Genomic DNA, 16,438 nt, shown 5'->3' with positions numbered 1-16,438 from the left:
GGAAATCTCCGCCGGGAGGTCGCTTTTAAGTGATTTCAACGTTTCAGCGCGTGCAAAGCGCATGATAATAACACCGTCATTCTCTACGGCGATTTGGTTTCGCAGGGTAGAGAAATCTTCTTCGGCCACGATGCGACTCGCGAGATGAAACTCGCGGTTTCATTCCCAAGAAACTTATCCCTCGCCTAATACCGCCGGCCGCATTTACGAGGAGGAAGGCGTGTTTGCGAAGAAGTTTACGATAAGGCGTTTTTATACGCGTGCGAAGTTTCCTTCGAATCTCGAGGAAGGAGCGACGTTTTTTTTTTTCCTCCTTTCGCGAAAACGCCTCGCCTGCAATCTCGGATTCATCGATTGTATAATAAAATCGAGAGGTTTAATTTATTGCCTTTCATAAAGTTTTAGAACAAATAGCGGATCGTATAAGGGAGGCAAAATCGCCCCGATGGTGCGTCGCCCCGATTTTAAATCAAGAAACTGTAATTCGGGCCGCACCGAGGAAGGATATCAAGCTCACGAAATTGTATGCATATTCTCTTCTGGATATTTTGATAAATCTATTGTTGAGTTATTGAGCTTTTTACTGCAGTACCGGAATCTGACGTGTAACATAACTTTATTTAGAAGCGATCGTGTAATTTGCGAAGAAAGTTCACCGCTGAAAAATAAAGTGACATAAATGGAGCATCGCTAAATTTTGTTCCACGGGAACGATTCCGATTTTATTTCTGCTCGTATTCAATATTAAATATCGAATCGCGACATCGTTATTCTATATACATTCGCAGTTTGTAATTTCGCAAGACGCGCATTCGAATAGCCCACTTTTTATCGTCCCTGTTTTCAAACGGGAGGGGAGGGGAGGAAGGAGATATCGAATTATTGTTCCGTAATCTCCAGCGAGACGGAATACCGCGGTTCCAGCTTGCAACTTCTCGCGTAGAGGAAGCGCGGTTAGTTGGAAAGTTGAAATTACAGCGTGCCAGCGTTACACGCGCGTGCGTGAGCACCCCACGCGTCACGCGTTATGCATCGAGTTTCCGCACAAAACCGATGCTGTTGCAAACTAAAAAATAAGTCTCTCTTTATCTTTGTTTCCCTCCTGACCGAGGGCCGCTGGTAGACGCGATTGCGCAAGTGAATTATTGACATTATTACATTTGCGCGATTGTGCTCCCGCGTTATTGTCTGTCGGAAATTTTCGACGTTTGGCGTTGTAATTTCTGGGATACGGTGACTACGATAACGTCGATGCAATGTTGTACAATGTATTATCTAGCGCGCGCATTATGACTCGCATGCCGTTGTTAATTACTACGCGGCATTATTGCAGTAACTTACGATGTTTGTTCGCCACACAGCTTCTCGTAATTAAATGATGAAACTATTGTCATCTGAGTGTATTTCAAGCTCCCCTCTCCTCCCCTCCCTTCGAACGATCCGTAATTCTGATTTTGTGTATGAATTCTATTATTTTACATAATGTATTATTGCATGTAGATAAATTTTAATACATTTTTTAAATGCTCGTTTTCTATACTAAAAATGTTTTGCGTAAATAAATAAGCAAAATACCAATAACATTATGTTATGACAATAATATTTTATAGCCTGTAACGTTTTCAGATATGTAACTCTTAATATTACAATGTTATTATGAAAAATATTTGAGTAAAACATTAAAAATAATATCTCTACACTGTAATCGTAATGTTTAGTAATATTATTTTATGAAATAACAATTCAAAAACATTTATAAAATATATGATAATATTCGTAAAATCCGCGCAAAATTAATATTTTGAAAGAGTGATTTTATATTCCTTTAATTGCTTACTGGGGGAGAATAAAATAATAAAATTAAATTAAAAATATAATTTTACTCTCGATTCTACCGTAAATTACAAATCACATAAAATGGACTTTATTACATAAATTTGTGCAGCAACTTTGAGCGATCTTTTTTATTTCAAGTAAAATATTTTTATTTGTTATTTATTAAAATTATCGCGCAACGACGAAGAGAACGCGATCGATTTCTCGCAAGGAAATTCGTATCTGCATTTGCACCGTAATGTGTTACAAGCAAATTTAACTTCGCCGTCAGGTGTATCGCCATATTATTGTTCTCTGTTGCCATGACACTTTTGGGAGACTATCTGGCGCGTAAATATGTATATATTCTAATGCATGCGCAATTGGGTACACGTACACACTTGACAAGAACTTTGAGTGCCATCTTTCCACTCTCGACCTCGTTAGCTACTACTAAACCCTCGGTGCTATCCACTTTTCCGTCTCTTCGAAACTTCCGCGTGAACCGGTATACCTACTCGAAACGACATTTCGCAGCCTTTGTAATCCTCTTCTTTTTTTTTCCTCGCCGAACTCCTTTCGAAAGCGTTTCGATATTTTCGGCAAATTGCTGCAGTTCCTGATTTTATGTTACTTCCGTTGTGTCGCCTCGTTTAAAACGTAAAATTACAATAAACAACTCTTTGTCCCTTGGGTTCATGTTAACTTAGCTAGAATTAATTACAACGAAAACGCTTCTATTATCTTACGGAGAAGAGATATCTCGTTTTCGGAGCTGTCTTTCTCCTCGTTATTTTTCGACGAAACTTCACCGAGATCTGAAACTGTCTGCGAAACTTTTGAAAAGTTGCTTAAAGATGCAGACTTGGAGCTGCTTTTTCAATATTAGGACTTGGCTCTTTTCACCCCTTCTCAAATGAGAAGCCCCCCGAGAGACTCGTATATTCCAACTTGGGAATATTCCAACATGATAACGTATTTATCCATCGAAGGAGCAAACGCGCGGCACGTTTCCACGGTGGAGTACGTAACAATACGCATGATGAAAAATGCATTCATCAGAAACGGTCGAATTGCTCGCAACAACGTGGAGAAAGAAACGAGCGCGCGTCCTCGAAAAATTCGAGGAGGCGAGATTTGTCCCTTTCTTCCCATACAGTGGAGCTCCCGTAGCGCAAATCCGCCAATAAAGCCGAACGTTTACCGCACTTGCTGCGACAACTCTCGACTTCCCTTCGTCGAGAGAGAAGAAAAACTCTACCGGGGACGCGACGGTCCAGGATTCGCGAAGACCGTTCGCAAATGATCGATCTCGTAAAACGACGATGTTCGAAAATACGCTCTCTCACGTACGAATCGAGGCACGTCCGAGACCTCCCTTTAAGGCTTCGTAAGGGATACACTAAAATTCCTGCGACGCGAGAAGGGAGCTCCCGATCCCAGCGCACGTCTGAGATCGCACGTGTCTCGTCCCATACACACACACACACACACACACACACGTGCGCGCGCGCGATGTCAAAGGCATTAGATACTATTATTAAATTATTAAGATCACTAAATAATTGCAAAGGATATCTAACACTTTGATTGCTCTTGATCTATGTTTAGTAAGTTTCCATAAGAGCCCAATCACCCAAAGATGAATAAGACGGATATAATGTTATTAAACAGTAAAATATATTACTTAAAAAGTAATTTTTTGAAAATAAAATTACGAAAAATTAATTCTAAATATCGTGGGAACCAATTAGAGTTTAATGGTGGTTTTGTAGAGTAACATTTTTTCTTTTTTACATTTTTTTTCGTGCAAAAAAGATTAACTGATCTTAGTTAGTCGACAATGTGTGAGACACTCTGCGCACTTTATATGTATATGTGGTTTTGCACATCTCGAGTTTGGTCATTCCAAAACTCATACTCGAAACTAACTTGGCGGCTAAAGTGTTCAGGCGACTTTAGGCGAAAAGTGAATTAAACCCGTAATTTGTAGGGTCCGCTTTAAGTGCGATTTTATCCTTCAATTAGAAAATTAGTCCGCTCTTGTTCTGAATTTCTAATATAAAAATACATAAAAATTGAACAACGCGCTTTCGCGCTTAAGGGCAAAAATATTAAAAGCTTTCGAACTTGGAACTAAGAACACCGAGCGCCAGCAGTCCTCTTATATAAGTTAAGTCCGAAGTCTCTTAAAGTTCACGTAATTCCTGCAAAGTCAAAAAGCTCTCCGGCATTTCGATTTCACGAACGTCTTTCCTTTCTCGCTTCCAGGAGAACGACACGATACGCTTTCGCGTGACCCTGGAGGACGAGGTGCCCGCGGGACAGCAGCCGAACATCGTCGGCGTGGACGCTTACGTAATTGTGCTGGACGAGAACGACAATCCGCCGCATTTCCTAGGTGTGCCGTACGAGGCGGTCGCCGAGGAGGACACCCCCGTCGGCTCTACCATACTGCCGGGCATCAGGGTCGTGGACCCTGACCTGCTTGGCGACATCATAGATCTATCGTGCGTCCCGCAGCCACAGGTGAGTCATTAATACGCGTTAGCGCGCGCGGTAATGTCCCGTGAAAGATATTTTTATCGGGTATCTCTTTCTCTCTTTCTCTCTCTTCCGACGATCGAATTTCTTGCCGCCCTTCTTCACGTGCGAAGAGAGGGAGGAGGGGGAGGGAGAGGATTTCTTCGGTGGAGGAAAATTTCAACCGACGAACCGTGTGCCCTTCTGATCCACCGTCTCGGAAAATCCGTCGTTGATAGAATTACGTGCAGAACAACATGCTCTCCTTCTCTCTTTCTCTCTACCGACTTAATATCTTTACGAAGCGCGAGCAAGAAGCACGAGCTCCTTCTTTCTTCGTACCTCTCTTCTTCCGATCTCTTGATCGAGTAAAGGCGTAATGAGGCCTGACAGGTCCCACGTGGATTCATACAACAGTCCGCTAATGCGTATATAGCTTTTTATTTCGCATATCACGAATATCTTGAGTGAGTTGCAGTTTGTTTCTCCGCAGCTTCATGGGGTACGTTTCTAACTTCTCTGTTCGTTCTATTAAAGATCCCGCCTCTTTTCTATCGATTACTTTTACACGACGCCGACTAAACTGTGCATTCCGCCGTAAAATATGTACAGTTAATGCCCGGGCGAAAAAATAATGGCACGGAAAAAGGAGCGTAGAAGAACGAATGGAAAAAGGAAAATTACAAAGGTCCCTAAATTCGTTCCTGCCGTCGCTCGTCCGACGGTCGCATCCGCGCGAAAGAAAACGAATAATAAACAGCCGGCGAGATAGAGAGAGGAATTTGTTTTCCGCTCAAAGGATTTATTAAGAAGTCGTCGTCCCCGCGCCGTCTCCTTTACGGCGGTGCGAGACGCGCGCGCGAGCTGCAGAGTATCAGGATACAGACGGGCTGCAGCAACCCGGCCACCCTCGTTGAGATGCAATCGGCTGCGCGGCGGATAAAAGATGTACAAGTGCCAGTGTTTCACGTAAATGAAGAGCGCTCGGATGAAGTGTTCCCCTTGTCCGCGAGGCTAAGCAAGGCGAGGCGAGGCGGAATATCGGCCCCGTTGCCGGGGCGCTTTGTAATTCGCAGTTTTCCATTAAGTTATCCACTCTCGTATCCTGTAATAAACTCAACGCGAGAGAGAGAAAGAGAGAGAGAGAGAGAGAGAGGTAGAAAGGGAATGAGGAAACGCCGGGTTTCGCTTCGTCTCGCTTCGTCTCGCAGCGCCGAGCAGCACGCCCGAGGGAGCCGAGGACTCGTCGACGACGGGGACGAGGACGACGGCAACGGTGGCGGCGGCGGCGGCGGCAGCTGCCGGTATAGTCGGACTTTCGCAATCATCCTCCGACGTTAACCCCTGCGGAAAGCGCGTGGCCTATTTCGCACGAGCGAGCGTGCAGCGGAGCTCGCATAGCGTAGCGTTCGCACAAATTTAATAATCGTTCCGATGCGTAGGCGGAAATTTTATTACCCGTCGCCGCGTGGAATTTGAATTCAGCAACTTCTTCGGCAGCCCCGACCCGGCGAGCGTAATTGGGTTTACTTTCAGCGTATGCGCGAGCGAGAGAACGCCCCTCTTATCCCGCACGCGATTAGAGATGCAGGCATGCGTTTAGATACGTTATCTCTCGCCGAGCCCGATTATTTCTATCGCCGAGTAACTGTTCCAATTACTTTAAACACACAGTGGCGGTCGATATGCTTATCTTATGGTCCTTTAAACATATTATAATATACATTTCTTGTCATCGTTGTTTAAATAAAAATAAACTAAAAAAAAAGAATATAAAATATAATAGTCCTAGTTTAACATGAAAATATTTTTAATGTATAACGCTCTCGTGCTTTTTATTTTAATACTGCGATTGACGAGAGCGGCGGAAATATTAATTATTTAATAATAATTGGGACAGTTATTTGATGTAGTCAAATGCGGAAAAGTGTGCATAGCACACTTGGAATTAGATCCATCAATCGTATAAGATGCGGAAGATATACCGCGATTAAATTAAAGCCGCGACTTGATATTCATTTTTTTAATACCGATCCAAGGCAGGAAGCAAATATCGAAAATTTATTTCAGATACAAGTATACGGATATATATAAGTTTCCGTATGTTTCATTTAGCACAAATCTAATTCAGATAGAGCGTCCGGGGTAGAACGCCTTGTAATAAGTTTCCGTTTCATCGCATCCCCCGCACGAGTCCGTAAAAATTTAAGTCACGTCCGCGGGATCGGATATTTACGGAAAGTTGTAACATGTTACCGCGGAAAATTGCTGTTGAAAAACGGCCGTCTGCTTAAGGAATCGAATCGATCCAATAACGCGCAATCGGTTACGCGATCCGTTCGTTTTCGTGCAAAAAGGGAAGGAGGAACGCGCCCTCCCTTCGAAAATTTTCGGGTCGACGGGAAAAACGGCGCAACGTAACGCTTTTGCCGAGCTCCCGCGGTTCTTTTTTTTTCTCCCCCCACGAGAGATCCAATTCGTATATCATCTCGCGACCCGTTAAAATTATCTGACTGCAGCCCCCTCCTCCCCCGTATCCTTCCCCTTTCTCTCCTTCCGGCTCTTCCTCTCTCGCGGGAAAGACGCGCCGCGGGATATTAGTACGTATAACGCACCCCCACACCCCCTACGTCATATCCGCTCGATAAATTCCCGGTCGGAGCCGTTAGGCGCGACCAATAAAACCGTAAAACCTTTTAACTAATGGCCCGCCGGCTTTACGGCGGCAAACTTTAATGCGCCTCCCCCATTTTCGTTATATTCGCGCGTAACGCGACGCCGCCGCCGGCCGAACAACGCGATTGCGTCCAGTCATTAAGCGTAACTAATGTTTGCAGTGTTCAGGATACCGGCGCGCGAATCACCCGCGAAACCGGAATCAACGGCGAAATTTTCCATTAACGATCCACGGTTATCGATAGCGGTGATGCGGCAACTGAGCCGCTCGGAGCAAATGCGAGAGATTTGCCAGAAATTTATTATAAATTAGAGCCGCGTCCTCATTCACGTTTATTGTTTTCGACTGGATTTTGTCGATTTCAGTTTGACGTGATTATATTTTGAATTTATCCGGATCATCTCTCGCTCTTTCTCTCTCTCGATACGTTGCACGCGAATTTTTCTTTTATAATTTTGTAATGATAATTTCTCGAGTTTTTCATGTCAATATTTTTTTATATTAACCCTAGAACTAAATTTCCTACTTTCCTACCTTCAAAGACAAAAGCGGAGTGAAACGTCATCCTTAACTCTTTGGATGTCTCAATCCTTTCTATCAGTAGTACATTAATAATTAAATAGTGCATTTTTTACGAAGAAAACGATGATGTACATAAACATGGTGTTTTTTGTCAAAGAAATATTGAAAAATGCACTTAAAACAAAAAACACGAAAAAGTTGCGAAAATGAACGTAATTTGAATTTTGTTGGGGGAGGAGGTGATAATGCATTTTGTCTTCTAGGATTAACAGTAATAATAATATAGTCCGACAAGTGAAAACACAACTAATATAATTGAATTTCTTCGTGCTGATATTTCTCGTGTATTTTATTTATCTTTTCAAGTTGTAAGTTCAATAGTAACGTCACGATACTAATCTGATTATCAATTTAATAATAATAACGACGATGACAGCTTCGAAATTCCCTACGTGATTTAAAAAATATATATTTTACAATCTTGTAACTCTCCACGCGTGTGCTCGAGTTTCGCAAGAGCTTCCACGCAAGGTGACAAGACGTCATAAACTTTTAGACGGATGCTCGATACGACGACAAATCGATTAATTAACGAGCTGGACGCTCGTTGAAACCTAATACACGCGAGTTGTAGGTACTTGCCGAGGTATTTCCGGCTTCGAATGTGCCGGGCGATCGAGCATGTATATACACTCGTCGCGCGTTAATCCACGCGGAGCGATGAATGACGAAACCAAACTTTTGTTGCAGTTCCTGGACGCCTGCGAGAAGTTCGGTATCGTCAACGTCGAGAGGAGCCAGAACACGTATGTGGGCGCCCTGGTGCTGCGGCAGCCCCTCGACTACCGGGAGAGGCCTTTCTATCAACTGCTGCTGCGAGCGAGCGTAAGTACCAACCCTCTCCTCGGGTTCGCCCTTGCGGGGCTCGAGGATTGATTCTAATTATGCGCACTACGCCAAGGGAAGCCAAGCTGGCAAGCACCGCGCGCGCCGGTTAAACTCGTCCGTAACGGGATGAGCAGCCGTAACAAAACCGAGATTTGCGGGCGAATTCGGGATACGGGTTTGCGAGTTTGCGAACTAACGAGGAGGACGCGAGAATGACGTGCTGCGGACCTGCGTGCGCGTCTGCTGTGTCGGCTTAAACACCGTACGTTTGGTGGCGAAACAAGTGGTGATTCTCGGGTTAAGCGGCGTTAATTAATGGTCGAACGTTTCTCGATAATTACGTCTATGACGATGTTTAAACAACACTGTTCTCTCTCCCTCTCTTTCCCATTTGCGCGCGCGCGCGCGTATCATTCTGCAATCCCTTGAACAAATTGTGTCCGTTACATATTACATGTAATTCTCTTCTAATTTTCCTTTTCCTTTTTTCCCGTATATACGTAGCACGAGCGCCGATTGGATCGAAGTGCTTTCCTCCGTGGAGAGAAAGACTTCGTATTATTTAAAATGAACTCCGGCGAGCTCCGGCGAGCGTGAAGAACACTATCGAGTTTACGTGACTTCAAAGGATTCTACAGATAAAAGGCAGACGGCGGCGGCGGCGGCGGCGGCGGCGGCGACGGGCTCAGTGCCCGGAAATCGGAAACCTCGGTTTCCCCTTTGATTCCCGAATCAACGTTGCAGTTCGATATGTTAAAATACACCACGTAAACATACGTGGGAAAGGTTCTAGCCACCGCTGGCTCCCTCGTCTCGGCTGAAAAAGGGCCACTGTGATTTACTATGCGTTTTCGTGCGCGAAACCAAACATATCTGCCTCGTGCCGCGCAAAGCGGCAAACATTGAGCTCATTTAAGGTCCTGCGCTGCGAACGTGCAACGTATGATCGATGCGATTTTCCACGGCCGTACATCGATTCCGCGGTATTTTCCTTTCGCCGCAATATCTGAGAAATATAGCGCGAAATTGAAGAAAAACAGTAAATATTTGCCTGCCGTACGAGCGAATGTAATGGAGCGTTTTCTCGTTGCGCGTTTAGCGTTAAACGCGATCCGACCCTCGGTCTCTCGTCAACGTTACGCTGCAATCCTTGCATCCTTGCATCAGACCCCTGACGAAATAATAAAAAAGGAAAAAAAAAGAGAGAGAGAGAGAGAGAACAGTGGTTCAACTACGGACAAGTCTCTGAATTTATTGCAATTTAAAACCTGAAAAATATTATTGGAGTTCGACCGATAATATTCGAAAACAATATTTTTCAATTTCATCTTTTATCTTAAAAAAAGCCATACGCATACATACTTCTTCCTAAATATTATAATACTTTTTTAAATATAAATATAAATATTTTTTTAAGTCTTTGGAAAATCAGTGGAGAATAAACATTTTATTTAAATAAATTTTAAGTAATAAATATTTTGTACTGTAGGTTTCATTGCACTCAGCAGTTGCGACCACGTCCCTTTGAATTTCGAAACCAAAACCGATTTTTAATCAGACTCCAGGTATTATATTACGATCTTGAATCTAAAATTGATCGATCTGAAATGTTCTCACAGCCAAATTCGCGGGCAAGTCGGCGACGGATTTTTCTCTCAATAATCGGAGATCCCCGAGGGGCGACGAGGATTAATTAATCAACGTCGGGTGCGCGCGCGCGCGCATGAGCACCAACGTGGGACATCATCCTCGCGCGTTCACGTGTGCGAGATAAAGAGATAATTGCGGTTACTTGCGACACTTGGTGCGCTCGCGGACGACGAAAGCGAACGAGCGCTTTCTGTGTGAGAGCGGCGGAGATTGATTTTAATTACGCGTTCTCTCCGGAAGCGGCACCGAGGAGTGCCGTTCCCTTTTACTATGCGAGAAGATGGTCTCGTTCGCGATAGCGCGCATAATTACGGCGGCGAAACGAACGGACGCGTAAATTACAACTGCGAACCTCGCGAACTCGTGCGAGATAAATCGTCGCAACGATAGTCCGATTAAAAAATTTATATTCCTTTATTTCGAAGAATCTTACCCTTTTTTCTCTCAGCAAATTTGAATCCTTTATTATTATTGATTTATAAATCGAATTTAATTTCTCGAAAAATTCGTCTCAAAATTTATCAGAAGAATATATTACGGTAAGAAATAAATAAAATTAAAGACTGAATTGCGAATTCGAATACATAATTCTCAAGTTTTTTTTCTCTGTTCTCTGTGTTATTAAAGCATAATTAGACGAAGATATATTTTAGGAAACAATTTTCTCCTGTAATCTTACGTTAATTTCTATGGATCGATAAATCTACTTTTTTTTTTTAAATGTGAGGCCACGTAAGGGAAAAGGAACAAAGAATAAAATTAGGAATGCGGGGAGATTCGCAATTGTACGTTACGAGGGTCGGTATGTCGTGCGTATCCGAATCTTTCGACCAGACAAAAGAAGGGACGACTCAAACGTGCGAATTTTATCTGCAGGACGGCCTGAACAATGGAACCACTGGTGTCGAGATCAAGGTGGCGGACATTCAGAACAGCCCTCCGGAATTCCTGGACTCGCTGACAGGCGTAGTGCGCGAGGACGATCCCATCGGGACCCTCGTGATGACCGTGAAAGCACGAGACGGCGACAGGGGTATGCCGCGGAAGATGATCTACGAATTGGTCACCAGTGAGTATTCATCCCGCATTCTCGTTTAAACAAAGTTAATAGCAACGTTTAGATGTACAATTTTGTTTGCACTTTGAATCACAGTATAGCATTATCTACACGGGAAAAGAACTCTAAATTTAAATAAAATCTTACTTTTCTAATGCTACACTTTAACTGTTTTTCAGGGACACCGATTAAGAGAGGGATATTCTCTCTAATCAGTTTATCACTAAAATTATATTATCACTAAAATCAAATTATTCAGGGAATAATACACTAATTCCAATTTCGAGAAGAGTTTTGCTAATGTTTAAGTCTACAAAAAAAGTAAAAACTTAGCTAAGTACAGATCTAAAATAATTTTGTTGATCTATTAAGATAATTATGTAAGATGCAGCAAACTGACTGTGAAAGTCCAAAACTTTATACAGCATTACGTATTATGCTTGAATGCGTTCTACATAATTATTTTGCTGGACTAACAATATTATTTTCAGATCTGTAACTAAATTTTCATAAAACCATTCTTTCCGTAGTTTCTGTCGATAGAAAGCTCGTACAAAAGAATTTTGGGTTCACGATTTTTGGTACACGATTTCCGGTGATTTCGGCTCGATGAGATTGCAGAATTAATTGCATCTTCTCTTACGTGACAGTAAAAGGCTTTCACATCACGCGTGTCGAATGTCTGTCTTTTTCTCGCAGATCCGTTCGATTATTTCCTACTGGACGACGACACGGGCGAGCTGAGGACGGCGAAGCCGCTAGACAGAGAGGCTTTGGAGAACTCGACGGGCGTGCTCACGCTGATCGTGAAGGCCCGCGAGCTGATCGACGGCATACCCGGCAACGACAAGTTGACGGTGTCGACGGCCGAGGCAACGGTGACGATTAAGGACGTCAACGACGAGCCGCCGACGTTCAATCGGCGCGAGTACAACATCGAGATCCCCGAAAACGTGCCGGACGGCACGCCGTTGCCGCATCTCGACATGACGGTGAAAGATCCGGACGTGGTGAGCACAACAGGCCCGATTCATTACCGTGGATGGGACTGCCTGATGGGCGTTCATGATCACCGAGAGCGCAGAGCGAGAAAATGGTGCTAGTGCCCGCAGCATCCGCCGCCGGTCAATAATCGTCGAAAAATCGAGGAATAATCCGTCAAGCGCGATAAACGCCTCTGTTAATGCACGTAATATAAGCGTTTACGCATTAATGTATTCGGATTTTTGTAAAGCTCCCGGCCGTACACGCTCCGGGTGGCCGCAACAATAGCGCGAACGCTCGGGAAGGCGCCGCGCGTGTTGTTCAACAGCTCGCTTGTTAAAACGTTCGCGCATTAATGGCAGAATGCAAAATGAAAACGGCGTGGGGGGATAAATAATTCATAACGCGCTGCAGAGCTTCGATCAAATATATAATTATTAATTATTATTTTGTCGCGGTCGTATTGATCGCCGGTATAAACGTATTTACGTTACTCCGCGCGCAACGCCGCGGATGCTGCGCGGTCTCGCTCTTTCGGTTTCGCGCGGATGGAAGTAAGACCGGATGAGTGATTCTTTTTTTTCTTCGTTTCAAGGGCTTGAACTCCGTGTTCTCCTTGCGACTGGAGGATATAACGGGCGCGTTCACCGTGGAGCCCGTCCTGGCGACCGGCAGCACGTCCGTGAACATCCGCGTTACAAACGGCTCGCTCGATTACGAAAATCCTAATCAACGGAAGTTCATTATCCTGGTAAGTCAGCCAGAGGCATTTTTACCTCTTTCGATTAATTTTCCAGACGCCGTTGTAAATAAATTAAACCAATTCTCCCCTTCAAACGAATAATTCTTCTCTGCCCAGAAATGATTTGAAATAAATAGGAATTAATTAATGTAAGATACAAAAATACATGGCGTAATCAGGACAGAATAAAATTTATTCGTCCGTTAATAATTGTTCGATGGTAAAGTCATATTTATTTGTAATTTAGTAAAATATTCGTCAAGCGATATGCGATCTCGCGACGGCTTCCTTTTTCTCGCCGAGGCAATTTAATTGTCATTGAGTCAATAACGGCGCGTGAGAATTGCGCGGAAAAATAAACGTCGGGCGATTATCGTTATCAGGTCATCGCCGAGGAAGTTCACACGAACCCGAAGCTCTCGTCCACGGCGACGGTAACGATCTCCATCACGGATGCAAACGATAACGCACCTTCCTTCGGGAGCCCCACGTACACAGCCACGGTGTCCGAGACGGCGGTCCCGGGGAGCCCAATTATAACGATTACGGCGAAGGATCGCGACAGCGGGCGGTAAGGGCTCGTTAAGCACGCGCGCTTTGTGCTACGAGACATCAAAGAGCGTTCACCCTTCATTTACGTTGCGATTCTCTCTGTTCGCCTGCAGCTTCGGCACCGCCGGCATAGTCTACCAATTACTTGGCCAGGGCGCGGAGCACTTTGCGATCGACAAGAAAACCGGCACCATCACCGTCGCGCCCTGCCCGACGCCTGGCACGTCGCCCTGTTTGGATTACGAGCAACAGACGGAATATTTCCTCACTTACAAGGTACCCTCATATTCGCAAGCTACACAAAAGGCTAATAATATTATCAAACTCAAACCGTAAATAATTAATCCGATTTTGTGATCGAATTAAATTTACATTACGTCGGACAATTCCGTTCTCCAAGCACATCTTTTTCAACGTCTACCATTTTTTATGCAAAAGGTGAGCAAAGATTTTTGTAAATATATATATATATATATATTTTTTTTTTTAGGCAACGGACGACAATGGGGGAGGACAGACAACGAGCGTTTCGTTGCGCATTAGCCTGGTAGACGCAAACGACAGTCCGCCGCGCTTCCTGCAGGACAAGTATCGCGCGGTGGTGGACGAGGGTGCCGAGAAATTCGAACCCGAGCTGAAGGTGCAGGCGCGAGACAAGGACAAGACGTCCAAGATCACGTACGCTCTGGTGGGCGGTAACGAGCTCGGCTTGTTCGCCGTTGACCCGGACACCGGTGAGATCACCGTCAAGAGCCCGGTCGACATGACCAACGCCACTAACGATTGGATCGCCCTGACGATACAGGCGAGCGACGGGATATTCGTCGATTCCGCGCTTGTCAACATCACCGTGCGCGACGTTAACAACAACGCGCCCGTATTCCTGCACGACATATACACGGCCAGCATCGCGGAGATATCTCCGATCGGTAAGCATCCTGAATTACGCTTAAACGACGATCGTGCGCGTCCCCGATCGCGCAATTACGTGCAATCTCGCGGATGTAATCAGGGTCGCCGGATACGAGATATATCTGCTCGGCCTTTTTTGCTCCACATAAGTTTTATCACATACAGAGAAATTACTTTTGTACGTATAGTAAACAGATTTTCTTTTCTTAAAAAAATTTATCCTTAAAAAAGAAAATTTACATTCTCGATTTGCGAGACATTTCACCGATGATTAAATATAAACGGAATCATTCAACTTTTTAGGAACTGTGGTGGAAGAAATGACCGCGACAGACGCCGACAGCGGAGTTAATGCGGAGTTGGTGTACAGAATACAGAAGGGAGCTTTCGACGACTTTGCCATAAACGAGACCACCGGCGTCGTTACGGTATCTCGAAAATTGGACTACGACGAGAAGAACACGTATCACGTAGAAGTCATAGCATTCGACAAAGGTAATATCATCATCACAAGTTACTGGAAAAATTAAGTAACGAAACAATGGCACAATTCGCATTAATACCCGAGTAGAACAGTAAGATTGACACAATAATGACAAAATCACATGAAAATGAAAAATAAATTATAATTGATCAAAAGGTGACTTAATAATTATTTTGAAATCAAACCATTTTGACATCACTTTTGTTTTGCTAGGTTTATTTTGTATAAGGGTTCAATCAAGTTTTTTATTTTGTGAAAAGCAATTTAACGTATCGTTAAAATTGTTGCAATTGACGACCCTTCGTTTATTTTCTGATTGTCATGTTTCATATTTAGGAACTCCGAGTCTGACTGGAACGACGACGCTAATGATCGAAGTGGAGAACAGCAACGATAAGGCCCCGTATTTTACGCCCGAAACGCAGCGAGCCGAAGTTACAGAGGACACACCAATCGGCACCGTTTTCACAACATTGAAAGCCACCGATCCGGATAGCACAAATCTCGATGCTTTGAACTTCGCTATTTCCGAGCCAATCACCGCTATTGACAGAAATGGTCAACGTGTCAACGACAGCAAGTCTTTTAAGGTACGAGAAACATGTTCGTATTTTAACTTTCGTTTTGAAAATTTTTTGCTTCACATAAGTTCGCGTTTCATCACATATGAAGAAGTTACTTCTGTACGTGCAGTAAACGTTTTTTTTTTTTTTTGTTAAAAATTTATTCCTTTTAATTTTTTGTGTAAATCTATAATTTATACGTTCGATTAAGTGTGTATTTTATGAAGCATGTAATTTATACATATGTATAATATACTATATTATTTTTATATAGTATTTTTTATCTAGTTTATTTTTTATCTTTTGATACATTTATTCGTTTTTTTTTGTAGGATTTCTTTGCAGTCGATCGCACTACTGGACAAGTTTCCGTTGTTCGAGCCTTGGATCGTGATATCGCGGCAACGGTAAGCGTTACCGTTGTCGTAAGCGATACTACGGCACCCACGTTGCAACAAGGGACGAGGTAGATAACATAAATTTTAAAAAATTGCTCAAAATATTCCGTATCATGTTTGGCGTACATCATATAAAATTTAACAGGCAAGCTAGTAGTTACTATCATCGATGTGAATCACATGGCGCCAGAATTTCTGAAGCCGTGGACCCGAGAAAACCCGCGGTATCTGATAGAGATGCAAGAGGAGCAACCCACTGGCGCTGTCGTGGGTGCTTTCACGGCAACGGACGCTGATAGTAACATAGCGGGATACGCCATCGATCCGCCGAGTCCTTACTTCAATATTGATAATATTACCGGTAAGTTGCTCGAATCCCATGTCAGTTTCACGTAAGCATATGAAAGTCACTGTCTAAAATCAATTTGCTTGCTAAAACAGCACTTTACTTATATGAGGTATCAAGGGAACCTTGAAATAATATGTGTGAATATATAGAGAATGTTTAAATATCTTTTACTTTATTGATCCATATTATAACTTATTCTTTGAATCAAGGGAAATAAACAAATCAAATAATAAAAATAATTTATAATAAATTCGATACATCTTAACGATTCCATGCAAAATAACAAGTCTAGTTTTTTTTACAAGAAAAAGTTCGTCTGTTT

General features: G+C 43.4%; 1 protein-coding gene across 1 annotated transcript in view; it reads left to right on the top strand.

The window, feature by feature from the left end:
* The window catches only part of LOC105838345 (cadherin-87A), a 191,554-nt gene that overhangs the window by 169,299 nt on the left and 5,817 nt on the right, over positions 1-16,438 (top strand). The window contains exons 5-16 of the mRNA XM_036291624.1: positions 4,087-4,344; positions 8,288-8,422; positions 10,952-11,144; positions 11,832-12,142; positions 12,712-12,867; positions 13,242-13,429; positions 13,524-13,686; positions 13,901-14,339; positions 14,626-14,817; positions 15,143-15,396; positions 15,702-15,829; positions 15,908-16,128. Of these exons, the coding sequence (XP_036147517.1) occupies positions 4,087-4,344; positions 8,288-8,422; positions 10,952-11,144; positions 11,832-12,142; positions 12,712-12,867; positions 13,242-13,429; positions 13,524-13,686; positions 13,901-14,339; positions 14,626-14,817; positions 15,143-15,396; positions 15,702-15,829; positions 15,908-16,128 (2,638 nt within the window). The remainder of the gene's footprint in view (positions 1-4,086; positions 4,345-8,287; positions 8,423-10,951; positions 11,145-11,831; positions 12,143-12,711; positions 12,868-13,241; positions 13,430-13,523; positions 13,687-13,900; positions 14,340-14,625; positions 14,818-15,142; positions 15,397-15,701; positions 15,830-15,907; positions 16,129-16,438) is intronic.

Source organism: Monomorium pharaonis, chromosome 9 (assembly GCF_013373865.1).
Source record: "Monomorium pharaonis isolate MP-MQ-018 chromosome 9, ASM1337386v2, whole genome shotgun sequence".
NCBI lineage: Eukaryota > Metazoa > Arthropoda > Insecta > Hymenoptera > Formicidae > Monomorium > Monomorium pharaonis.
Note: the sequence above shows the minus strand (reverse complement) of the source record. Positions and strands in the feature narration are given on the sequence as shown.